The sequence below is a fragment of the Rhinichthys klamathensis genome, unplaced genomic scaffold (assembly GCF_029890125.1).
Source record: "Rhinichthys klamathensis goyatoka isolate OS25496 unplaced genomic scaffold, OSU_Roscu_1.1 h1tg000527l_1, whole genome shotgun sequence".
Classification (NCBI taxonomy): Eukaryota; Metazoa; Chordata; class Actinopteri; order Cypriniformes; family Leuciscidae; genus Rhinichthys; species Rhinichthys klamathensis.
Genome location: NW_026607004.1, coordinates 225,527 through 252,521, shown reverse-complemented (window position 1 = coordinate 252,521; position 26,995 = coordinate 225,527). Strand labels below are relative to the sequence as shown.

Sequence of the window (26,995 nt, the reverse complement as noted above, 5' to 3'; positions counted from 1 at the left end):
GGATCAAACCAGGTCTGCCCTCTGCTGGTGGACACGTGTAGTGATGCAGTCATTTGTGTGCAGTAATGTGAGGTTTTGCTTACATTTTTTTTAAGGAAGGTTTATTAAATGAATGTGGGGGTATATGAATCATTGCAGCAGTGATGTAGACATGCAAAGGTTATGTTCCTGAGTGTTAGCTGCTGTAAACTGTGGCGTTCAATCCAACACTTGTACAGGAAGTGTGCAGTGCAGTGTGTTATATAGTCACCAGCTTCACAGCTCCTCCTGCCATTCTGTCGGGCAAAATATATGTCATGTATACTTTACACAACGGCCTTGATTTACTTATTTTACTGCCTATTTTTATCCCTGACCGAAAAGACAAAATACACACACTGTTCAAAAGTTTGGGGTCAGTAAGTTTTACTTTTATAATACTACTTTTTTTCAGCAAGGATGCATTTAATTGATCAAATGTGACAGTAAAGGCATTTATAATGTTACAAAGATACTTAATGCTGTTCTTGAACATTATATTCATCAAAGAATCGTGCAAAAAATTAACAAATCATCAAATTAGAATTGATTTCACGTAGGTAATGTGACACTGAAGACTTGAGGAATGGAGAAAATGTGAACAGATTTGATCACATGAATAAATTGGATTTTAAAATGTATTCCAATAGAAAACAGTTATATTGTGAATTGTAAAAAAAAAAAAAAAAAAAAAAAATCACAATATTACTGTTTTACATGACACTTTTTTCAAAAATAAATCTTACCAATCCCAAACTTTTGAACAGAATAAGATGATGATGATAAACTGCGTATTAGTGCTGGTCTTTCTGGGAAAAGCAGAGTTTTGTGAAGCTGGTTAAGAGGTTAAGAAGCCTGCGGGACACACCAGCATCTCGTACTGACCAGAACTCAATTTGTACTGGTCTTTTCAACAGGGATGAGGATAAGGAGAGAAGATGCTCCTGTACTCTGTCCCGGCCCACATGCTTCATAGATGTGAGCCTGAAAAGGAAACATGTGTGAACTTGGTCTCAGTGACTAACAGAAATCATGACCAAACTGTAAAGAATGATATTGACGGTACTATTGAGTGTGTCCTCCTCTCATTCTCGTAGTAAACCGCTATCGCTGTGACTGGACCATCAGGCCTGGTGTGATGTGCACTCATCATACACTATATGTCCGTTTGTCCCGCACACACTGGCCCAGCACTTTCCTGAACCCAGTGTTACTGCCTGGGACGACTATACTTCCCTTAATGCACTCCAGCCCTCTTAGTAACACTATAGGGTCGTGGGCTTTGTACACAGCCCGTATATACTCCGTTATATGTTTATTATAGATTAGGAAATGTGTGTTTTTAAGCCTCAATAATTGTTGTGAAACCTGTTTGAATTGTATTTGCACATTGAAAATGTTCTGTTTACATACAAGAACTCACCTCTCGGTTGGCTAATAAATGAGAAAAATGCAGAAAATGTCTGTTGTCATGAAATTTATATTATTTTACAACCTGAAATTACAGTAAAAATTCTATTCACCACTTCATTCAACCTTACAGTGACGCTGACCTGTAATGATGATGAGTATTATTATTATATAACATGACGATGAATGATAAATGTTTAGTACCTGCGAAGTGTCTCAGTAGACGTTTCTGGAGCTCCGGGATGCTTGTGGCAGTAAATGCAGGACAGATGATTTTATTCTAAAGTTGTCTTTGGAGAGGATTTACGTTTTCTCTCAGGGAACCTCATCTAATTGAGGTTAAAAGGGTGGTGACCTTCCTCAGGCTGGACAAGATAGATCACAAGACAAATGGCACAAACAACAGGCATGCACTGTTCAAGAAGTTCATTATATGGTCAAATGGTATGTGTGAACATTCTTTCAGAGGTTTATGCTTTTTCATTCTCTAAAAAAAAAACTGGCAAGTCTAATTTGAATGGCAGTTTCGACCAGCATACTCAACATCAGGTTATGTTATAGGGAGATCTCAGTTACATAAAACTTTTTTATTTATTTATTTGTCTTCCATTATCCATATAGGCCTATTTCAAAACCGATTCGAATTATTTTGACACTATTTGCTAAGAGAGTATAGATATTTGACCCTTGATAATAAAACTAATTATGCTCTCATCAGAGCTCACTTCTGCTCGAGATCTGTTCTCCAAAAATGGATTCGACACGCGGATCCGGTGTTTCAAAAGACCGAAACATGCATCATTCCCCTGCCTGTTCCCCTCGCTCTCCTTTACAACCAGCCATCTTCTGTTTTTCAGGTTTAAAACTGAATAAACCCTTAAAAGGAATCCGACAAGTAGAAAACTCTTAAAACGTGTTTTTTCTTCATCATATTAGACTTTTCAAAATGAAAGTAAAAAATAAATGCACAATAGTCTGTCTTATTTGTGTTCTAAACATTCTCCTCTTTATCCATTTGGTTCTATTTGGAACCATCATATTTTCAGAGTCAAAGATAGGTCAGATGTTCTGGATTCTCGACATAGGGCTTTTCTATTCAGCCTCTGTAAATGTAGAAATATAAGATGATTTACAGCCAGTATAAAGAGATAGGCTTACATTTAAAATGAAAAGATCTGACAGTCAGGAAAATAATGCAAAAGCAATAATGCGATTAATGCATCGACTCATTAACAAACACGCACACACGTACACATTCATTGTTAACTTCTCCATTAAATAGCTGGGTCGGTGTCTCCAGGGTCCAGGCTATTTGGCGTTGATTTAACTTTTTAAGTAAGAGAGAATAATCGAGTGTTTTGCACGTGAAAGGACCCCCGTTTCCCACGCGTGTTTCCCTCCCGCGTGCGCCCCATTGTCCCCGCGCGCAGGCAGAAAGAAAACATTTGAAGTTTCTTTTTAGTCCAACAAAAGAGCCACATGTCATTGAAGTCACTGTGTGTGTGTGTGTGTGTGTGTGTGTGAGAGAGAGAGAGAGAGAGAGAGAGAGAGAGAGAGAGAGAGAGAGAGAGAGAGAGAGAGAGAGAGAGAGAACTGAGAGAGAGAACTGAGAGAGTTAAATCAGTCAATCATCTTAAGTGAATAACTTATTTTTGTTCATTTAAGCTTCAGTCTGAGTTTCTGTCTTTAAAATACGTTTTAATAAAACATGTTACGAGATTGATTTAATATTAAATTAAATATATATATAGGGCTACACAATATATATAAATTACTGTTTTTAATTTTTTTTTAAATATTTTTCGGTAGAATTTAGACAGGCTACATTAGCTGTAAGTCGCTGAATATCTTCAGTCCACGTTGGAACGCTCAGAAAGCAAAAGTGTACATCTTCGACCAATCAGCTCTCGGTTACGGAATCCTGTGGACCAATCAGAACGCGCTGTTCGAGTAATAGACAAGGAGGTCTCTGCAAACTAATGAATGTCTCAGTAGTTTGAGAACTCGCGCTCATCCCAAACGTCTGCTAATAACAATAACGCGGCGATTATAGTTCTCCTCACATAATGAGAACAACCGAAGGACCACAAACGTGGAGAGGCTGCATCTGATTGATAACTTTTCCTTCCATCCTCTACTTTCTATTTTCCTTGAGGGATACGAAAAGATCACTGGAGCTTATATTTTTGGTTTTGGTTTTTGATCGTGGAATATTTACATGTATTTTTAAGCCCTGGTGGTTTGCCTGAAGTGCACTTTTAGTCAACAATGAACGGCTTGGCAGGGACCGTTCCCAGGATGATGCGTCCATCTCTCTCTCAAAACTATCCCCGCACTGGCTTCCCAATGGAGGGTAAAATACATTAGCCTACATTAAAAACTATTTAAAAATATTTTTTTTATGCTAATAGTAGAAATTTGAGGTGATGTGTAAACTATTTTTGGAATTGGGGTTGCATAAGTTCTGAAAACGGTGATGTTATTTTTCAAAATGTTTTTAATTTAGCTAGTAAACGTTTGTTAACATATTACATAACATATAATATTAAAAGCCTAAATTTAATTATGTAATTATAAAAAATAATATGAAATAAAAATAAATGTTCTTCAGTGGTTCTTTGGATGAGCAAATAACCCTTCTTATTTAGAAACAATAGCTTATATGTTAGATTATTACATTAGGTTCTGCAGACCAATGTGTTGATTTCGGGTTCTCTAAAACAGAAAAAAATCGGTAACACTTTATTTTAGTGTCCTTGTTACATGTTACTGTAGTAATAGGCCTAACTGTAAATTATGCACAATTACATGCAACTATTGCTTAACACATAGTGTAACAAAGACACCTTAAAATGTAGTGTTTACACTTTATTTTAAGGAGTATTTGTTACACTGTAATTAATTATACATTTAACAGAGTAATATTAAGTAGACTAACTAGCCTACATGTTAAGGTTAGGATGAGGCTAACGTGTAACAATGACTGTAAAATAAAGTGTTACCAAATAAAATGTAACCAAAAGTTGTACAGTATAAGGTAAAGTTCTGGCTATGAATATGTTTAATTGGAATACTTATTTTTTATTTGTTTTCATCATTAACAACATATTTGTTTCAATTGAACTCTTTCGGATATTTAGACATTTCTATTTTGTTTTATTTAACTCAATTCTAATTCAATTCAAAATAGCATGGAAAAACCATGCTATTTTGATTGTAACCAATTTGCAACATTTTATTTTACAGTGGTCTTGTTACACGTTACACGTAGGCCTAGTTATAGCCTAGTAGCCAAATAACTATAAATTATGAATAATTACATGCAACTAACCCTAAAGCAAACCCTATTATTAACCCTATAGTCTACATGTAGGTCTAGTTAATTATTATTACACAGTAATTAAATGCATAATTACACTGTAACACGGACACCTTAAAATAAAGTGTAACCGCTCAAATGTCAGGGAATTAAATGTACATGCATCGAGCGGCTCTTCCTTATAATTAGGGAAACTATAGGCTAAACAGCATGGATTATTTTTTCTATATCATGTTCGTGCATACTTCGATGACCGTTTCTTACATCATTTTTGCTTCGATGCAGTTTCAACCCCGATGGGTCAGGGTCGAGTCAACCAGCTCGGAGGAGTTTTCATCAACGGCCGGCCTCTACCGAACCACATTCGGCATAAGATAGTGGAGATGGCCCATCACGGGATCCGACCGTGCATGATATCCCGCCAGCTCAGAGTCTCTCACGGATGCGTCTCCAAAATCCTGTGTCGGTATCAGGAGACTGGATCCATCCGGCCTGGAGCAATCGGCGGGAGTAAATCCAAGGTGAGGCCCTGAAGTGCGGATTCATCTTTTACAGCTGGCGCGCAGGAGTTCTGCGAGCAAACTCAAAGCAACTGGTCGACAGAAAGCGCTGCCTTTATGACATAACGAGAGTCTTTGAACTGAATCAGGCACATTGTTGACTGTTTTTTATTTTTATATTATTTTTAACAGACTACATCTCCAGATGTGGAGAAGCGCGTTGAGGAATATAAACGGGAAAATCCTGGAATATTCAGTTGGGAAATTCGGGATAAACTGCTCAAAGAGGGAATTTGTGACCGGGACAACGTACCATCAGGTATGGGATAAACATAGGAAAGTGTGCGAATTATTTACCGGTATGTTACATGCTGACATTTACGGGATTAAAAAAAAGACTATAGACGCCTATTTCATCAGCCGTCAACTGCTATCTCAAAGACATAGGGCTTAAACAAAAAAGTTTATTTCTAAAATTTCTTTAATCTACAAAAAAAAAAAAATAGAGAAATAAACATTGAAAATATTTATGTTTTGTCAATGTTCGCTCGAACACGATTTATGTTCGCTAGCGTTTTGCTGAAGTTGCTGAACTGTTTTCAACATTTTAGTAACCACAAATCTTTCAAAATCAAAAAGATCAATTATTATAAAGCCTAGTCTACTATAAAATTGAGACATGTTTTAAATGTATAGCACAGCTGTTTAATGAGGCCGCTCTCCCTGGTTAATTTGTTGTCTAACTTTTGTGGTTACTGAAACGTTTGTGAACATTGTTAAAATATTTATTTCTATGTAAAAAGAAAACAATACACTTTCTGTTCAACTTTTTTATTAAATGCTTGAGAAAAAAAAACCCCATTTACAACAATTGTCATCATTATCATAACATAGGCCTACATTCTGTTCAACTCTTGTTCAGTGAGTTCATTAAGCCGCATCATGAGAGGCAGATATGGGAGAGGTGACGAGGAGGAGGATGAGGATGAAGAGGACATCGAAAAGCGTGAGCAAGAAGAAATCGCCCGCAGGAGCGGACACAGTATCGAGGGGATTCTAGCAGACAGATGTGAGTGGATCCTACACATTTTTTATAGCCATATTAAAAAGGTTAGTTCACCCCAAAATTTTTCAGAACACAAATTAATATCTTTTAGGTGAGATTTGAGAGATTTCTGTCCCTCCATTGACAGCTACACAACTGACACTCTGACACTTCAAAAAGTTCATAAAGAGATCGCACACGAGAATGAACCTCATTGGTTCTTACAGAAGCTCAAACTTACATTTACATTTAGTCATTTAGCAGACGCTTTTATCCAAAGCGACTTACATCTGAGGACTAAAGCAAGCGAGTCATCGTGAAGAGGGAAGAACGACGCAAGAAGTGTTCAAAATACAAAGTTCAGGCATTGCTCAGGGGTGCGTTTCCCGAAAGCATCGTTAGTATGGTCGCAAGTTCCGTCGTTACCAATAGAGTTCAATGGGATTTGCGACCAACTTGCGACCATAGTTGGCTAACGATGCTTTCGGGAAACGCACCCCAGAGTAGCAAAAGCCAGACAAGGGAAGATTTAAAAGGGAAGGAAAGATTTAAAAGAGAAGATTTTTTTTTTAATTTTTAATTTTTTTTTTATGTTAAGTACTCACGAAGAGATGAGTTTTCAGTTGTCTTTTGAATGCTGTCAGGGATTCTGCATTACGGACGAGAGTGGGGAGATCATTCCACCAGCATGGAACCGTGAATGAGAATGTTCTGGAGAGTGATTTAGTGCCTCGCTGTGATGGCACCAGGAGGCGTCGCTCCTTGGCCGATCGTAGGCTTCTGGTAGGGACGTAGACTTGTAGTAGGGAGTGAAAGTAGGACGGAGCTGAGTCTGTTGTAGATCTGTAAGCAAGCGTCAAAGCTTTGAATTTGATGCGAGCAGCGAGTGGTAGCCAATGCAGGGAGATGAACAGCGGAGTGACGTGGGCCCTTTTGGGCTCGTTGAAGACCAGACGAGCTGCAGCATTCAGGATCATTTGTAGAGGTTTAGTAACACATGATGGAAGTCCAGTCAGAAGAGCATTGCAGTAATCAAGCCTAGAAATAACCAGGGCCTGGACGAGAAGTTGTGTTGCATGCTCAGTTAGGAAAGAACTGATCTTCCTGATGTTATACATTGCAAACCTGCATGCTCGAGCTGTCTTTGTAATGTGGTCTGTGAAGGTCAGCTGGTCATCAAATATTACTCCAAGATTTCTGACTGACCTTGATGGGGTGATTGAGGATGACTCTAGACGGATAGTGAAGTCGTGCTGTGAAGACGGATTGGCAGGGAGGACGAGAAGCTCAGTCTTTGCCAGGTTGAGCTGCAGGTGATGTTCCTTCATCCATGCCGAGATGTCCGCCAGACAGCTTGAGATACGTGCAGCTACTGTGGGATCATCTGGTTGAAATGGGAGGTGGAGCTGTGTGTCATCAGCATAGCAATGGTAAGAGAAACCATGTGCCTGTATGATGGGTCCCAGTGATGTGGTGTAAATGGAGAAGAGGAGCGGTCCGAGAACTGAACCCTGAGGAACCCCTTTGTTCAGTTGATGTGCTTTGGATACCTCGCCTCTCCATGTAACCCTGAAGGACCTACCTGTGAGATAGGACTCAAACCAGTGGAGGGAAGTTCCAGTGATGCCCAGTGATGAGAGGGTGGACAGAAGGATCTGATGATTCACAGTGTCGAAGGCAGCAGACAGGTCCAGGAGAATGAGAACTGAGGATTTGGAAGCAGCTTTTGCGATCCGCAGGGCTTCTGTGACCGACAGTAGTGCAGTCTCGGTTGAATGGCCTTTCTTGAAGCCAGATTGGTTGACATCTAGCTGGTTGGTCAGAGACAGGAAAGATGACATTTGGTTGAAAGCAACTCGTTCAAGTTTTTTCGCAATGAATGGTAGGAGAGAGACAGGTCTGTAATTCTCTAAAAGTGATGTAGCAAGTTTAAGCTTCAGCAAACTTGCTGCGTAACACGAGAATGAACCTCATTGGTTCTTGCTGACGCTCAAACTTGCTGCATAACACGAGAATGAACCTCATTGGTTCTTGCTGAAGCTCAAACTTGCTGCGTAACACGAGAATGAACCTCATTGGTTCTTGCTGAAGTTCAAACGTGCTGGGTAACACGAGAATGAACCTCATTGGTTCTTGCTGAAGTTCAAACGTGCTGCATAACACGAGAATGAACCTCATTGGTTCTTGCTGAAATTCAAACGTGCTGCGTAACACGAGAATGAACCTCATTGGTTCTTGCTGAAGCTCAAACTTGCTGCATAACATGAGAATGAACCTCATTGGTTCTTGCTGAAGCTCAAACGTGCAGCGTAACACGAGAATGAACCTCATTGGTTCTTGCTGAAGTTCAAACTTGCTGCATAACACGAGAATGAACCTCATTGGTTCTTGTTGAAGTTCAAACGTGCTGCGTAACACGAGAATGAACCTCATTGGTTCTTGCTGAAGTTCAAACGTGCTGCATAACACGAGAATGAACCTCATTGGTTCTTGCTGAAATTCAAACGTGCTGCGTAACACGAGAATGAACCTCATTGGTTCTTGCTGAAGCTCAAACTTGCTGCATAACATGAGAATGAACCTCATTGGTTCTTGCTGAAGCTCAAACTTGCTGCATAACACGAGAATGAACCTCATTGGTTCTTGCTGAAATTCAAACGTGCTGCGTAACACGAGAATGAACCTCATTGGTTCTTGCTGAAGTTCAAACTTGCTGCATAACACGAGAATGAACCTCATTGGTTCTTGCTGAAGCTCAAACTTGCTGCGTAACACGAGAATGAACCTCATTGGTTCTTGCTGAAGTTCAAACGTGCTGCATAACACGAGAATGATCCTCATTGGTTCTTGCTGATGTTCAAACGTGCTGCGTAACACGAGAATGAACCTCATTGGTTCTTGCTGAAGTTCAAACTTGCTGCATACCACGAGAATGATCCTCATTGGTTCTTGCTGATGTTCAAACGTGCTGCGTAACACGAGAATGATCCTCATTGGTTCTTGCTGAAGTTCAAACGTGCTGCGTAACACGAGAATGAACCTCATTGGTTCTTGCTGAAGCTCAAACGTGCTGCGTAACACGAGAATGAACCTCATTGGTTCTTGCTGAAGCTCAAACTTGCTGCATAACACGAGAATGAACCTCATTGGTTCTTGCTGAAGTTCAAACGTGCTGCGTAACACGAGAATGAACCTCATTGGTTCTTGCTTAAGCTCAAACGTGCTGCGTAACACGAGAATGAAGCTCATTGGTTCTTGCTGAAGCTCAAACTTGCTGCGTAACACGAGAATGAACCTCATTGGTTCTTGCTGAAGCTCAAACGTGCTGCGTAACACGAGAATGAACCTCATTGGTTCTTGCTGAAGCTCAAACTTGCTGCGTAACACGAGAATGAACCTCATTGGTTCTTGCTGAAGCTCAAACGTGCTGCGTAACACGAGAATGAACCTCATTGGTTCTTGCTGAAGCTCAAACTTGCTGCGTAACATGAGAATGAACCTCATTGGTTCTCACACGTCAAGCAAGCATGCTTGCGTTTCCCTAATGTGTGAGTTTACTAATGTGTGAGTTGATGAATGTTTAAATTTACATACAGACAGTTTGCAGGCAGAACTCTGGCAGGATTGTAACTGATCTGAAGTTGTTGGAAAGATATGCCTCAAACAAATATAATAAGAATGATATTCATTATATTTAGAAAATAGCTTGAACAATTTAGGGCCTATAATGGTGATTGCAACTCACAAAGGGTTACATCACTTGGTATTGATCAGCCAGTTACAAAATACATAAATTAGACTATCAGTCTACAGGTTTTTTTCTAAATGTGCTTGACAATTCTTTAAAAAGTGTTGTACATTAATATAAATTAAAAAAAAATATTAATTTATAATTTTAAATTATAAAGAAATCTTGCTACGTGTACTGTGCTAGACTAACTGGGACTGCATGGCACTTGCATATTGTTGCACTATTGTTAGTTTGATGATTGCTTCTATTGCTCTCATTTTTAAGTCGCTTTGAATAAAAGTGTCTGCTGATTTGCTAAATGATTAAAAAGTAAATGTAAATAAAATTGTGCCTTTCTCAGCAAAACATTTAAAAAAAATTGACAGACACAACAAGTGTCCAGAATACATATGTGGAAGTCTGCAATAATAGCACCACATGAGAGAATGTCCACAATGTATAGAGCTGGATTCTATACAATTAAATTCCTTGAACATATTTCCATTTGTGTTGTTTCATAGTATTGATGACTTTACTATCATTCTAACATGTGGAAATATTCATAATAGACATTAGTCCAAACATTTGATTGGTAGTGTATAGTCCAGACATTTAAATAACAGAAATGTGTATTCATTTGTAATATTTTTTCTAATTCATTCAATCATTTCTTTTTATTAAAATGAGTTAGATTAAGTAATAATTCATAAATTGACAAATATTATGGCAACAGGCATGAAGAGAGTGGGAGACAAAAACCACAGAACGAATTAAACATTGGAAATCTGGAAAGAGGATGTTTATTGTGGCTGCAATGATAGATTCATTCTGCGAGTTCAGCATTTCACTTAAAATAAAAAAAAATTAAATGTATATACTAAAAATTATATTTGGAAGAAAAAAAGAAAGAAAAGTGTCATAATTTACTCCCCCTCATGTCTTTCCAAACTTCTGACTTTTGTCTTCTGTGGAACTTTGAAGGAGAAACTATTAAAACAGACTTATTAAAATATGACAACACATGAATTGTTAAGAGGACAGGACAGCTGTACCATTTACTGTGCAAAGAGGCCTAAAAAACAGAGTAAAAGAGTCTATTTTTGCCTTCTGGCTGAAGTCAACAGCTGGAGTGACTGATGTTTTGCTGTTCTATAGTGATATTTAATGAGCTAACATTCTATCCCTGCGTGACTAATTAAGGTGAACGTTATTTGACTGCCACCAATGCCCTGCTAACACCACTTCAGATCCCTAAATAATACTGATCGGGATGCAGTGTCAAACTTAATGGCGACGGGAGTTTATTAAAGGCTATTTCGGTCAATAGGGACCAGTGTTCTCCTCGGCTGTTCCTTCATGGCCCGGAGCGTCAGTCACAATGGGGGCGAGCCTCTCGTCATGCGCGCCTCCACAAAGCCCGTCCGTCACGCTCTGCCCGTCTCGCGATCCGAGAAAGACGAGTTGCCCGAGCCGATTAAATCAGGCTCTTTATTTGAACTTCACTTTCATCTTGCCAATGAGTCAAACACGCCTCGCTCTTTTTCTCCTCCGTCCTCCCCATGCCCCGTTCTACCTCTCTTGGCCTGCGGCGCATTTTCGATTAATATCTGTGGGCCGTTGTCTGTCCGTTCCATTCCCACCATCGCCCCTCCTTCTCTGGGAGACACAGACAGGCAAGTTGAGTTCAGTCTTTACACCCTTCTTTTGAACAGGCAGCAGCTTGATTCCTGAACCCTTTCCTTCATACTGACTCCATATTTCATCTTAAAGACTCAAAGATGTTTGAGTGTGTGCGGAGAGTGAAATCTCACTGTTTGCCATCCTCCAAAAATCCCCTCATCCCAGCTTACAAATAACCCTATTAAGTTAAAAGGTTATTGAATGTCTGAATGTTCAAAACGTTCATTGTTTTTTGAATGTTTAAAAAATGTATTATCTTGGTTGTGTGAACATTAACAGTTTCATTTTATAATTTTGCAAACATTCTGGGAATGTTACTTTTGGACCATCTAGTAACGTTTACAAAGCGTGCAACTAAAATGAAGCTCCATGAATGATTTTTGAGAGCATAATTAAAGACCAGATAACTTTGAACGAACGTCCTATTAACTTTACTGGAAAAATGTTTGTTTAGAACTTTAAGAGTACCGGTAACACTTTATTTTACAGTGTCCTTGTTACATAATGTTACATGTATACTTACCATAGTAATAACATTAAATTATGCATAATTACATGCAACTAACCCTCAACCAAACCCTAATCCTATACCCTAACCCTATAGTAAGTACATGTAGTTGCTTAATATTACTCAGTACTTAAATATATAATTACACTGTAACAGTGACACCTTAAAATAAAGTGTAACCAGAGGACCTTGCCAGAACATTAGATAAAGTTCCCTGTTAGCTGGGATAAAGCATTGTATTGTATATGGCCAGAATAGAAAATGCAACTTTAAAAAGTGTAAAATGATTGACACTCCTATAATACGCACATATGCACACGTCGCCAAACATATGCACATGCACAAACATGCAAACACATGCATGGCTGCACACACACGTACACATGCATTCACAAACAGTGCCAACTGGCCCAGTGTGGGATGGTTTGTGTGGCACCATGGAGTGTGCAGTCAGCGGCTCGTAATTTACTCTGAAAGCCCAAGCAAACACAAGCACATGCACACAAGCACAGAAACACAAATGCACCACCAGGAAGACCTAAAAAAGGAAACTTCATCAAGACCAAATTGGCAAGACAAAGCCTGGGCTGAAAACAGCATTGAAAAGTGACGTTCATTAAGGCCTGATGTTGTTTAAGTACTTGAGAAGTGGTTGCTAGGCGGTTGCTATGATGTTCTGTGTGGTCCAGATACTTTACCTGCATAAAAACAGTATACTCACATAAAGCTATATACTATATAGCAAATCTCGGCTTGTTTCATTGCAAAATGTAAAATAAATGATTGCCCAGTTGTATTATGCTAAATTTGGCATGAAGATATTAAGATATTTTAAATATTGCCATCAAGATTTCATGCAAAGCTGCTTTGAAACAATGGGCCAGATTTACTAACAGCTTGCCTTGCACCAGCGCAAACCTTCTTTTGCCGTTAAACAACTACTGTCAGGATTTACTAAAGACACCACAGTGGAAAATTTGCGCTTAAACGGCACGGTCAGGGTTATTTTTTGCATTTGTAGGAGTTTCCTTTCAAACATATGGGAGGAGAGTATTTAAATCAGTCATGCAAGGTGATTTACTAAGGTATTCTCTAAGTGGTTTCCAGGTTGGGTGGTTTCTGAGGCGTTCCAGTTGGTGCTAGATAGAATTTAAGGTGTTACTAAGGCGTTGCTAAGGAAGGAGTCTTCAATGGGATGTCTGATCAGATAGGACATTTCTAGGAGGAGTTACATGTGAAAAATTTGTACGTGGGTTTGGAATTGTGAAATTATGGAGTACAGAGTAACATTTTTATCTTATATGAAATATTAAAGCATACATTGTTTCCTTTTCTGATAAAAAGAGAGACAGACACTGAAAGGATTACAGTGGGATGGACAATGCGGGGAAACCCCCCAAACCAAACTGTCTCCATTGTGTCCAGTGAGCAGTGTCAGGGTCAGCAGACTTAGGAATCCGTGTCTGCTTGTGTTCAGACCCTGAAGGCAAAATTACAGTGTGTGTGTGTGTGTGTGTGTGTGTGTGTGTGTGAGTTATAACACAGACAGCACGAAAACAACAGAGAGAGTTCAGGACGGCTGCTATTTATTGGATAGTTGATAACTGAACCTATTATCAAATATGAATCAACTCACCCAATCACAAAATACAGTTTCCTGATCAATTTGCTAAGAAAAACTTGTTTTAGGTAGTGAATTCTTAGGAGACAGTCAGCAAACACTTGTCTGAATATGTGTTTTCAATTGGTAAACAGAGCGGTTTGAGGTCACTGGCGTTTGACCTCCAGGGAGCAAAGGTCACATTGGTGTATGTTTAGAGAGGCAGGTGACTACTTCCTGTTTCAACTCCTATTCCCTTCAGCATAAAACACTGACTATGTTTGCAATCGCATACTAATCTTACAGTCTGTTCATAGTATGCACATTTTCTGTGTGCACAAAATGAATTGCCAAAATGTGCAATATACACACCGCATTGAGTACTATCCTAAAATGCAATACACTCCATGTCCAGTGTGAAGTAATATATTAACAGCAGTCTTTTTCTTGACTCATTATTTGATAGACTGACACACTGCCATTCAAAAGTTTGGAGTTGGTTCGATTTTTAATGTAAAAAAAAAAAAAAAAAAAAAAAAATCTCTCATGTTCCCCAAGGCTGCATTTATTTGATCAAAAATACAGTAAAAACAGTATAATTGTGAAATATTATTACAATTTAGAATAACTGTTTTCTATTTGAATATATTTAAAAATGTAATTTATTCCTGTGATCAAAGCTGTATTTTCAGCATCATTCCTCCAGTCTTCAGTGTCACATGATCCTTCAGAAATCAGTATATGTTGATTTGCCGCTCAAGAAACATTTATTATTATTATCAATGTTGAAAACATGCGCTGCTTCATATTTTTGTGGATACATTTGTTTTGTAAGGATACTGTCACATTTTGATCAATTTAATGCAACCTTGCTGAACATCCACCCTTGCTTTTGAACCGTAGTCAATGCATTTCTACACAAACTTGGATTCAAACCGCAAAATAATCTTCAGGAATTGATAACTTGATGCCAGTCGCCAAATTAAACGTGCTATGTGATGAGGCCATAGCATGCACCATACCACTGTTTGAAATGTTTATAGTTGCATACACACTAGCTTCTTTTACATAAGTCACACAACCAAAAAAGAGGCTAAACAGACGAAGAGCACATTTGGCTCAGAGCTGAAACGTGTGGTTGTTTGAGGGCAGCTGCGAGGGTCACAGTTGCTCTTTAGCAAGTCAAGTCCTCTCTCTGTTTCTCTCTGTTCCTAAACGCTGGGGGGCAGATGGGCCCACGAGCTGTCACTCATCCTTTCTGTCTCCGGCATCTGTTAGTTCTCTATGTACTGCTTAATGTAGTCGGGCAGTCACTCAGCCAGCCTCGGCGCTGAAGCGAACCCGCCTCGCTCTCCCCTCTTCGAGACGCTGCATTTGTTCCCAAGCTTTCTTTTGTTCCCCTCTTTGTCTTTCTTTTTGGGCTGTTTTTGATGGCGAGGGGGCATGTCATTGGCTCAATTAGCCCTCTTCATTACCTGCCCCCAAGAGAATCAGAAGAACACACACCAAAACACAAACTCAGAGCGCTACACACGCACATATGGTTTTATCTCGGACCTCTGTCGCTTGCCTCAGACCAAAGCTAAGCGTAACACTGCAAAAACAAAAACAAAAAAAAACTTTCTTAAATCAAGATACATTTACTTAAGAAGAAAAATGACTTAGGATATTAAGTCTTCTTTTTATAAAAGTTTCGGTAACACTTTAAATAAAGCCCTTAGGTATTCATAATGTACATTATAATGCATTATATCTTTTCATAAATAATTGTAATCAAAGTTAAAATGCATAATAAATGCATTATAATATTTGCAGATTCTGAAATTGGTTGTTTATCATGTGTTTTAATGTATTATACTTTCTAAAGGTGTGTTCAATGATTATATAAGTATTATAATGTATTATAACTGTAGTTACAGTTATTCATGAGACTATACAATGCATTATAAGGTGCATTACAAGGCATAATTCATGCATTAAAAATACTTTTATAATGTATTATACTTAAAGGCTTTAAGAAAAGTGTTACCAAAGTGTCATAAGAAACTGTGGTAAGAAGTGAAAGTGCCTTTGCGTTTGCCGTCCCACGGTATTAGGTGGATTTTGTGTGCCTGAACGCAGGAGGTAAATGTACTCGGGGTGATGTTTCGCCTCCAAATATTGAATTTAAGCGACGAGGGCCCAGAGCTGAAAAGAAACTTTGGAGATGCTTTTAGTGACCGCACCGTTTACATAGCGGAGGGCTAAAATATCTAAGCAAGACCTTAAAACACATACTCGTGTGCACTACACGCTACCTTTACATGCCAAAGACACACACACATACAAAGGCAAACACACACTCTGTGTATTTACAGAAGGCAGAATATCTCTAGATTGTCCAGTGGTTCCATTTCCATGACGCTTGGGTTTTTGGTTCTGTGTGTTTAGAAGCCTGCGGTCTGTTTTCTTCTGTATTAAACCTGTGTTTACTGTTTGCTCTTTCCTTCTGTTTATTCACTTGCATTGATTCCCGTTCACTCAGCAAAAATATAAAAATGCAAGTGCTTACTTATTTGCAACCTGATGATCAAATGTCAAAAATGAACATTTTGACACCATTTCAAAAAAAGTGCTCCTAAAAAGCTCCTAAAATGGCAAAAAGCACCATAAAAGTATCATAAAAACAGTTCATGCTACTTTTGCACTTTATTTCAAGTCATACAATAGATTTGTGTGAGAAAATGATACAAACTAAATACATTGTTCACTGATAATCTTCCCATCTGGTGTCAAATCTCATTTGAGACTGCATTTTTCCAATTTGCCACATTGCAATCACTTTACATGACGCGAGAAAGCGGTTTGATATAGATAATGTCTAGAGCATATTTACATAGACAAACATATAAAAAAATAAGATTAAAAACAGAACAGAAAAACGCAGCCTGTTTGATCACCACCTAGTGCTATATATACATGTGTGTATATATACGTATATATATATATATATATATATATATATAATTTGTAAAGTCACTGAATCACCCAAAATATATTAGGTTACACCCCAAAATTAAATTTAAGTGTTAGAATCCGTAGAAATATCTCCACTTACCAGTTTTCACAGCTTAAATCACCATCTACTATAATTTGATGGAAAACAGAATCTTGTATATTTCCATTTTGTATTTCGCACACACATTTTGGGACCCCCTCGAAAACGAGATGATACATCTCAAGGGGTTTATCCTAATAATAAACAAATTTGAACACAGAAAAGAAAACAAAACAAAACAAAATGTCAAACAAAAGAAAAATTCCCTTCAAAGTTATTTCAATCATGACAGCTCTCAAAATAGATTTAGCATGTTGATGAATATGGCAATGTTAATGTGTTTGGTATTGTCGGACTAGATCTGCAATGCTCCTGCTGACTTGCTACTGCTAATAGATACACAGAAACACTGCAATGAGCATGTTAGATTTGCTGCTGCTGCATAAATAGACGTACATAAATGCCATAGCAGATCTAGGCAGGTGGAGCTGGGGAAGGTGGAGGGTTTCAGAGGAACTCTGGACTAGCTTACAGCAAACAATGAACCAGACTATTTAAATGCCGAGCAAGCAATCTCATCAAGACCAATCAGCTTGTGCCATGTGGTAATGATGTGATTGCTTGCAGATTGCCTGTAAAAGACCAATCAGTCTTCATCATGCCTGAACTAAATATATGTGAGTGCACAGAACTAGAAAACCCTATGTGCGACTCATTATTTATTCAGCTCTCATTCCTTGAACGGATTGGATCAGAATCAGATTTGAATGGATTTCTGATCTTTGAATTATCTGTGTCTGCATCCAGATCTGAGGTTTCAGGTGCTTCTGTGCCTCTTGTGAATGGGTTTTTGAAGAGATTTAGCACTTGAACTACTCTGGCCCAGCTTTTTCCCTTTTTGCCCCACACACACCCACCTTTGGCCTTCTGGATGCCCCTTCCACCCCCTCCAGGGCAGGTGACAGCCTCCACTGAGAGCCCTGGCCGTCGTGACGGATTCCACAGATGGAGCGTGCAAATCAATCCAACAAAGACTGAGGAGAAGAGAGAGGAGAGAGAGAGAGAGAGAGAGAGAGAGAGAGAGAGAGAGAGAGAGAGAGAGAGAGAGAGAGAGAGATGCACTAATAGCTCAATGTCTGAAGATTATAAATGAAATAAATATGAATCTCCTTTAATTCCAGCCCCATGAATATATAGTTACCAGCTTCTCCTTTTGGCATGTGTTGTTGGGAAGTCATTCCAGGCTGAGGAACAGTTTTCCACAAAGTTCAGCGTTCCCTAAGCCAAATCCCTGTGAAATTGTAGGAATTTCCCATAGTTCTCGATGAGTCCTCATAGGTACAATGGCTGATTTTTGAAAAACATTTCAACTTTAACTTTTTTTACGAAGACATGTATCAGGTTTGATTTATTAATTGTTTTCTTTCAAAGGTTTTTCTCCTATAGGATTTATAGGATTTTTTTTTCCATTTAATATAATGATCATCCATTCTTTCTTTTTTCCTTTGTATTTCTCTTTCATCCTGTTTAAAAAAAGAAAAGAAAAAAAAGTCACATGTGCATTTTATATTCCCTCCTGCAGCTCTAATTGTCTCTTGTGTTTTATTGACTGTTGCACTTTGGTTGTTCAGTTACTGGGGAAAAATGACAGATAAAAAAACAGACAAGGAATTACTGTGACACACAAAAATAAGCCAGGTTCTGAAGTCTTTCAAGAAAAGATGCAAAAAAGCTCATAAAATTCTCCCTCATAAAAGCACTACAACATTAAAAATGAGAAAAAGCTGCTAAAACATTTTGTTTTGTAGTTCTGCCAGTTGAGGAAGGTCTTTTGTGCTTGTTTGTATTTGTGTATGTTGTAGGTCGACCACTTTATATGATTGTATAAGTGGCGATTTACCATAAACTTCTGCTGTTTCCAAAATAGTAAAAAACCCAATCTAATTCAAATATTTATGTTTAAATGTTTTTATTACACATTAAAAAATTGTAGTAAATGATAATTTAGGGGTATGGGGGTGAGTTAGGTTAGTTTAGGGGTGTGCGTGACTGTTGTAAAGAGCTGTGCGTGTAAACCTCACTCCCCTGATCTCAAGAGGCGAGCTAGCGGCTGCGGTCTTTAGCGTCCTTGTTAGCGCACTTGCTTCCCATGCAGGCGACCCGGGTTCAAATCCCGCTCGGAGTGGTTCGAGTCGGACCGGTTACACTTGCTGGATGTTTTAATTGTTTTTACAAAGACCTCTTAAAAAGAACAAGGCAAATTTGATTTCTCATGTCATGACCCCTTAGCCTGGTTAAAACCAGACCATTCTCAGTTGTAACTGAGTTATGGTCTGGCAAAGCGTCACAGACAAATCATTTCCAGAGGGGCGTCACCAACAGACGTCGCGGATAGACCTAAAACCAATCAGAGCGATGAAGGAGATGACGTATGCAGAGCGGCAGAGACACATCTCCGAGTGTTGTTCTTTGCTCGGTTTTTAATAAAAAGGAAACGTTCAAATCGCTTAAAACAGACGCGATAGCTGATTGGAACGAGTGATGTTCGACGGCGGCATCCATCTTTGTAATGTAGGCTACAAAATCTGCTTCAAAATCCCAGCTCTGTCGTCATCGTGTAAAGCCCGCCCCAACGTTTCTGATTGGTGCCTCAATTTCAACGGATTGGAAATGGGCTTGAATGAGCTCTTTGCCAGACTAACTTTCAGAGCAAATCTAAATTTGCCGGAAGTTTTCTGGGTTTTCCCAGGCTAATGACCCCTTTAAATAAATGTCTAAATAATCGAATAAAAAAACTCTATTCTTTGCATACTTTGCATGTGTTTCAGCGAGTCCGTCTGATGAAGGTTCAGAGGTGGAATCTGAGCCCGATCTGCCGCTGAAAAGGAAACAGCGGCGCAGTCGAACAACATTCACGGCCGAACAGCTGGAGGAGCTGGAGAGAGCTTTCGAACGCACACATTACCCTGATATCTACACCAGAGAAGAGCTCGCTCAGAGAGCTAAACTCTCAGAGGCACGAGTACAGGTGCAAATACACCCATACACCTCAAAATGAATAGACAGAATAAAAAAAAAAACATATGAACCGTTTCCTACGCTTGTCTTTTCTCAGGTGTGGTTCAGTAATAGACGAGCTCGTTGGAGGAAGCAAGCGGGAGCCAATCAGATCATGGCGTTCAATCACCTGATCCCTGGTGGGTTTTCACATCCGGCTATGTCCAGTCTCTCCCCGTATCAGCTGTCAGAGAGCCCGTACCCACCCGCTGGCCTTTCTCAAGGTAAACATTTTATATTAAATTCCAGTTTTACCTAAAATACATTCTGATGTATTCTGCAACCATTATTTGCATGTATCTGTTCTCAGATTCGAGTACTGTACTCAGACCTCAGCCGCTCCCGCATCATCAGAGTTCAGGAGGGGCGGGGCCGGAGGGCGGGGCTTCATACTGTCTCTCGAGTCGCCATGGTTACGCAGGATATTCAGATACATTTGGACCACATAACAGTCACGCTAACTCTTCCATTAATAATGGACTGTCTTCTCAGGTAATAAAGTCACAGAATTACTTTCTAGTCATTTAAAAATTATTTTTCCAAACCAGTCAGTATTAAGTAGTTTCCAGTCTTTGTTGGAGGGGCATGACTGGTTTAACCAATGACCTGTACATTAAAGTGGATCGAATAAGTAAAGCATCATTGGCCTGATGTTGATTACCACAGAAAATAAAGTCCCTTATTTTGCATACAGTAACACACTCATCGTGGACGTCCAGCAGCCAAGTGTGCAGCATCATAAATACACATTTAAAATAAAATCATATTCACACTGTTTAGAAGGTACAGTATGTCCATAACATTGCATGTGTACTGAATATGATAGAATCATTTACCAAATCTTCAAATATTCTGACGTGGCTATATATATATATATATATATACTTAAAATAATAAGAAAATTATTTAATATTATATTTTTCACTGAATATATATATATATATATATATATATATATATATATATTCAGTGAAAAATATAATATTAAATAATATTCTTATTATTTAAATTAACATACTAATACATTATATAGTATTCATATAATTTGATGTATGCTATAATATTTAATAATATACTTAATATAAATAATAATTAATAATCGAGAATATATTTCATAATATTACATATACATTTTATTCATTTCATATAATACATAAATTAATATTATTGTAATATTATATTAATTTTTAATATAATATTTACATTTTTTTATAACTTTTATAATATTTAATTTAATACTACTTATAAATATTTAATATATATCACTTTTTGTGGAAAAATGCTCAAGTTAGTTGTTCATTTGCTCAGCTCATGATTTAATTACTGTTACATATGCATATATATGCCGACTTCATTACATCAGTAATGTATTATCAGAAGTTCATCAACACAGAAAAGTAGACCCACCTCAAAAGAACAATTTAGACACTTTACAGCTCAGATAACAGTTTTAACTGACAAATTAATCAAAACTATGAGCTGCAAACTGTCTAGAAACATTATCTCCTGTGGTAATTGACAGCATGATAGAGCTTAAACCCTAAACCACTGCATAAAAAAGAGATAAATGTTATTTATATTTTTGCTTAAGCCCTTTAAACTTAAAAACATCTCAGTGAAGGTGTAGTCGATCCCACCTGTTGACCCACAGTGGAGTGTCAGTTTAATGGTCTCTTCTGGCTTCTGTACAAACTATTACACACTTCAAGGCGACGCATTACGCAGATAAATTCCTCCATCCACGGGCCATTTTTCATTCGGTTATCTTTAGCTTTATCACTGGACCGTGCAAAGCGAAGCACAGAAGACAAAGCAACACTCACACACACCCTCCTCAGTGTGATAGATCGGACGACTGACCCACACATGTTTCTCATCTGTAAAAGGAGCGCAGCGAGTCCTCCACGGGAGGTGTTTGTCAAGAACACTGACAGACCGCTGTGAATTACAGGTTTGACGGGTGTGAATGTATTACAGTCTCACATTCTCGCTGTCATCATCTAGTGGTAATACTAATACGTGAAAAATGTTGCTAAGATTCAAAGCATCCTAGTGTAATATTGAGATGGATGTCTCAATCTGTGCCGTCTTGCATATATAGAATTATTTTAATAGAAATTAATACTTTTATTCAGTAAAGCTGAATTAAATTGCTCTAAAGTGACAGTAAAGACATTTAAAATGTTACAAAAGATTTCTATTTCAAATAAATGCTGTTCTTTTGAACTTACTATTCATCAAAGAATCCTGTCAAGGTTTCCACGTAAATATGAAGCTGTTTTCAACATTGATAATAATCAGAAATGTTTCTTGAGCAGCAAATCATCATATTATAGACTGGCGTAACGATGCTGAAAATTCAGCTTTGATCACAGGAATAAATAATATTTTTAAATATTTATTTAATTATTTTTAGCATACCCGTATTAGCATATTTCCCATATTAGCATATTTCCCGTATTAGCATATTACCCGTATTAACATATTTCCGACCTCATCCATTTGTATACTGTCCACCAAGGCATCACTTGCCCTGTCCCAAATGGCGCACTTCATGCGGACTTTCGGTCTCGTGGACTTAAATTGCGCGTACTCGCCGAGTCTACGAGTCCGTAGGCCGTCCCATTTAGCATTTTAACGCTCTGAAGTGTGCTCAGCAGCGCCCCCTGTGTACCCTTGAAGCGGTCTTCCGCGAAGCCCACATAGATGCAGGCTCCACGCACTTTAACTACCCAGGAATCCTTGCGAAAGGCCAATCAGACAACGGATGGGAGGAGATTTCGCTCACGGACAATTGTTAACATCGCTGAGAAGAAAATATTTAAGTGTAATTATCATTATGGTTTTTATGACAAGTTTATACAAACATTATGATCATCGACCAGTGGTTGATGTCTCAAACATAGGCTAATAATAGCGAGCTGAATAATACGATCGCATTATGATTCATTAAATAAATAGAACCGAATGTCAGGGCTTTACTGAGTCATATGTAAACACAACAACAATAGGCAGCATATTTCCCCGAACCTGTAGCTCCTGTCCATAACAACAATCAGACCGTCTTCCTGTTTCCGGCGTGACGATCGAGTCTGTCCCAAAAATACCTCTCAATGCGCCCTCGCGGACTCGCGCTAAGGGCCCTATAGGTCTGCACTACATGACGTCACCGAAGTGTGGACTCTGAGCAAGTCCACAAGTCCGGAGTGTGCCATTTGGGACAGGGCCACTGTATGTGTCTTGTGTCGACACCCCCCACTGAAGAGAGGGGTGGGGCGAGCAGTTGCTCATTATCATTTAAAGAGACATGCACCGAAACGGGTCGCTGTGATCAGAGCTGTTTTTGAGGAGGTAAAAAGGGTGTTGTTTTAAACAACCATTGAGGAATTTTAACCAAGGTATGCTACAAACTTTACATGAACACCCTAAAGAATCATACCAACTTGTGGAAAATGGGCATTCGATCACCCCTTTAAATATTACAAACCCATGTAATGTGTATTTTCTGAAGCTATAGTGCAGTGTTTCCCAACCCTGCTCCTTGAGGCACACCAACAGTGCACATTTTGGATGTCTCCCTTTTCTGACCCATATATTTCTGGTCTTGGAGTCTCTACTAACGAGCTGATGAGTTGATTCAGGTGTGATCGATTAGGAAGAGTTGGAAAATGTGTTAGTGTGTGATCGATTAGGAACAGGGTTGGAAAACACTGCTATAGTGAATTAAATTAAACTTAAAAAATGAAAGCTACTTAATTTAATTTGATTGGAACTATTACCTAAATGCAAAAACTGCTCTAAAAAAAGTCTAACACTCTTAGATACATAGAAACATCATTAGCGGCTGTTTTTATGGGCCGGTTAGTATATGTAAGCCGTCTGCCATATTGGGACGTGATCGCCAGTCCGTGACTACTTTAGAGCAAGTTTTAATAAGTTATACACAAGTTATACACATGTATGAATATCTATATCTGCAATAGACTTTAGCAGATGATTTTTACAACCATGTTACAGCAATGTTTGTGGCATCTTGGAAAACTCATTGTGGCATCTGCATAATACACATCTATGGTCACACTGCTTACCACTCAGATTTTCTATGAACAATTTTAAGTTTAAATAGTATCCAGGAAATTTAATCTAAATCAATTTTCTTTCTGTTGCTAAATTTTCCAAAACTCGCAGAGAAAGTCTTCCAGAGCTGCGGATCCTGGATTCGGCTCATGTCACTCTGGGAAAGGGTTTAAGCGAGACCATGTGCGTGACCGTGTGTCTGTGTGTGTGTTGTACTGCGTTTACTGTGTCCACTGATGTAATAGGATCCTGTAGCCTGGGAGACATGCTTTTCTCTTTCTGTCTCTACGTAAAGGTGCTTATTTGGTGCAGCGGCTGGAGTGTGTGTTTATTTTGGCCATAATTCTGGTGGTAGATTCAATTATGCTTCAGGAACTTTTATTCCCCAGAGCACACATGCAACATTCCTGAAATGCAGAACAGTGTTTTCTAGGTTAAATAATAAAGAGTACACACACACACACACACACACACACACACTGTACTGCCCTCTGGCTCCGTTCTAGTCCTAGAATCAGATTAAAAAATCCCCAAATTCAATTATTGTTTTTGCCTGATCAATTGCAGGACACATAGATCTACCCAGATATCTGCAAAGCAAGTGTGTCTGTGTGTGTGTGTGTGTGTTGTTTTAAACAATACAGTCACGGCTAAACACACAGCGTCTCGAGTCCCTTATTATTGCATACCAGCAGTTCTCAAAAACAGCTTTGACTGCTAACATAATTTTTTTTGTTGCATATTGTACCAAAGACCTGTCCATTTAGAGGACAATCTCATTAATATGACAGAATTTTCTGTATTGATAATTTAGAGGTGTTTTCCCCGTATTTTGAATTATGCATTGCATTGGGTTGTGTTTTAGGGTTAAATGAAATGTCTGCTTATATCATGGCTGAAAATTACCAGCACCTTTCCCATTTCTCTACAAATACCGTGTATGATGATGAGTGAAATGACAGAAATTGGCCTTCAGAATATTATATGCACTGTGATTTTAAATGCACTAATCCCATCCTCACATACTATGTAGAACAGACAGTGTGTGATTCAGACTGAGAACTCTTTCCCTGTAGGTTATGGGACTGATAACCCCAGCTGGAGTCACACACCAGAGCCAGGCTGAGTTTTCTCTGGAGTCGTGTGTATCCGTCAGCAGCTCGTGCTCTCAGCGCGTCGAGAACCTGTCGACTCTACCTGTCCGTTCGAACCTGCCCAGTCCTCAGTCTTACGGCCCGGCCTCCTTCTACAGCACAGAGCACAGCGCCCCCTACCAGTACAGCCAGTATGGACAAAGTAAGGTCGTTATTACTGTCAGCCTGCTTTTTGTTTATGATTTGATTTACAGGCTTTGCGCACATGCTCTAATGTCTGGAAGGTGTGTGTCCAATTCTAGTTTGCATCATTTGCTGATCGTATGCATGCACAATTTATTTCTCATTAAATAAAAAAAAGACCAAAAATAAATTAAAAAAATTAAAACTTTAATAATAATAAATAAATAAAAATCAATTACAAAATCAACCAGCAATTTTACACTGTTCATTACATATAAATTAAAAATATTTTTTATAAATTATTCTTGATTAATATAAATAATTATTCGGCATATATATATATATATATATATATATATGAACTATTATTATACAATTATACATTATTTATTATTATTGTAAAAACATTATATTTTAGATATTCTCTATATCATAGGCATTCAAATATTTTATCTAGCTAAAAAAAATTTACATATTTATATGTTATTCTATTTATATCATATATTTATATAATTTAATATATAATGTAACATCAATAAAATTATTTATAAATTCATCACTAAGCAAAAAAAAAAATATATATATAATATAAATACATATAAATAAATTTCAATAAATTAAATAAATCACTTAACCTCAAAATCACACTACAAATATAGCATAATGATAATATAAAATTAAAACAAGTAATAATATTTCATTAGTCAATTTGCATGTGTATTTCCTGTTTACAGCTGCGAGACACAAAAAACATTGCTACAGTAATCGCTATGTCGGTCATTACAATTTTGATAGTGATAGTGTCATCTGTAAACTGACAGAACAACTCCAAAATGTGATCGTCACTCCCAATACTTGCAGTTTGTTCGTGACCTGAGATTTTGAACCTGAACATGTAATAGGAGGGTAAAAGGCTTCACGCTCACATCAGATGTTTGTATATAGTTCTGTGTGATTTGCAAAGGTCTGATTCTGTAATATCTGGACTGGGTTTGCGTGTGTGTGAATGTCATGGTTGGATGCTAATCTCCTGTGGCAGTATCATGATGAGAAGCAGCTGCTCTTGTCTAACTCACTATCCCAGTTTACAGTCAGCTCATACAGTTACGCTCTGATGAAAAGGCCGTCGCACAAATACAGCAGCTCTTTAATGAAGAGGAGGGTCAGCGTTCGCCAGCATGATTACTGTGTCCAATGGACGGCACATGCTTTCTTACAGAGTCCAGCAGCTGTAATAACTCATGCAAACACTATCAGACCAAATATTACTAAAGCTCTGTATTACTCAAACAAATCATATAACTTTATTGATACATTTTCATCATGATCTTTACATTTTAAATCCTCTTTTTCTTCTTCTTCTAGATTCCTTTCATTATCTGAGGCCTGAAATCGCCTGAACGGGTCGTGCAACTCAACTTTCCCAAAGTCCTGCATTTTCAAAGCCGGAATTAGGATTTGATGAGAAATAAAGACTGAAATCCAAATTCTTTGACTTGGCAATATAAATAAAACTGTTATGCCACAGGATGGCACATGCAGCCACACACACACACACACAGCCGGCAGATCAAAAGGGCTTTTTCTGTCTAAAACATTCCCTTCTTCAAAAGCCCTTCCAGCTGAATTATCCACAATCTCAGAAAACACAACAAGACAAGTTGAATCAGAACGAAAAAAGGAGACATTTGTGTATGATTTTACTGCAAAACATGTTTAAGTGCAATATGAGAAATA

General features: G+C 38.3%; 1 protein-coding gene across 1 annotated transcript; it reads left to right on the top strand.

Moving 5' to 3' along the window:
- The first annotated feature begins 3,307 nt into the window (after positions 1 to 3,307).
- On the top strand, positions 3,308 to 26,995 carry pax3b (paired box 3b). The gene is made up of 9 exons (XM_056238583.1): positions 3,308 to 3,781; positions 5,033 to 5,268; positions 5,440 to 5,566; positions 6,170 to 6,316; positions 19,676 to 19,875; positions 19,963 to 20,128; positions 20,215 to 20,396; positions 25,058 to 25,277; positions 26,624 to 26,995. Exons 1-9 carry the CDS (start codon positions 3,697 to 3,699, stop codon positions 26,656 to 26,658), a joined length of 1,398 nt encoding a protein of 465 aa, XP_056094558.1. The 5' UTR covers positions 3,308 to 3,696; the 3' UTR covers positions 26,659 to 26,995.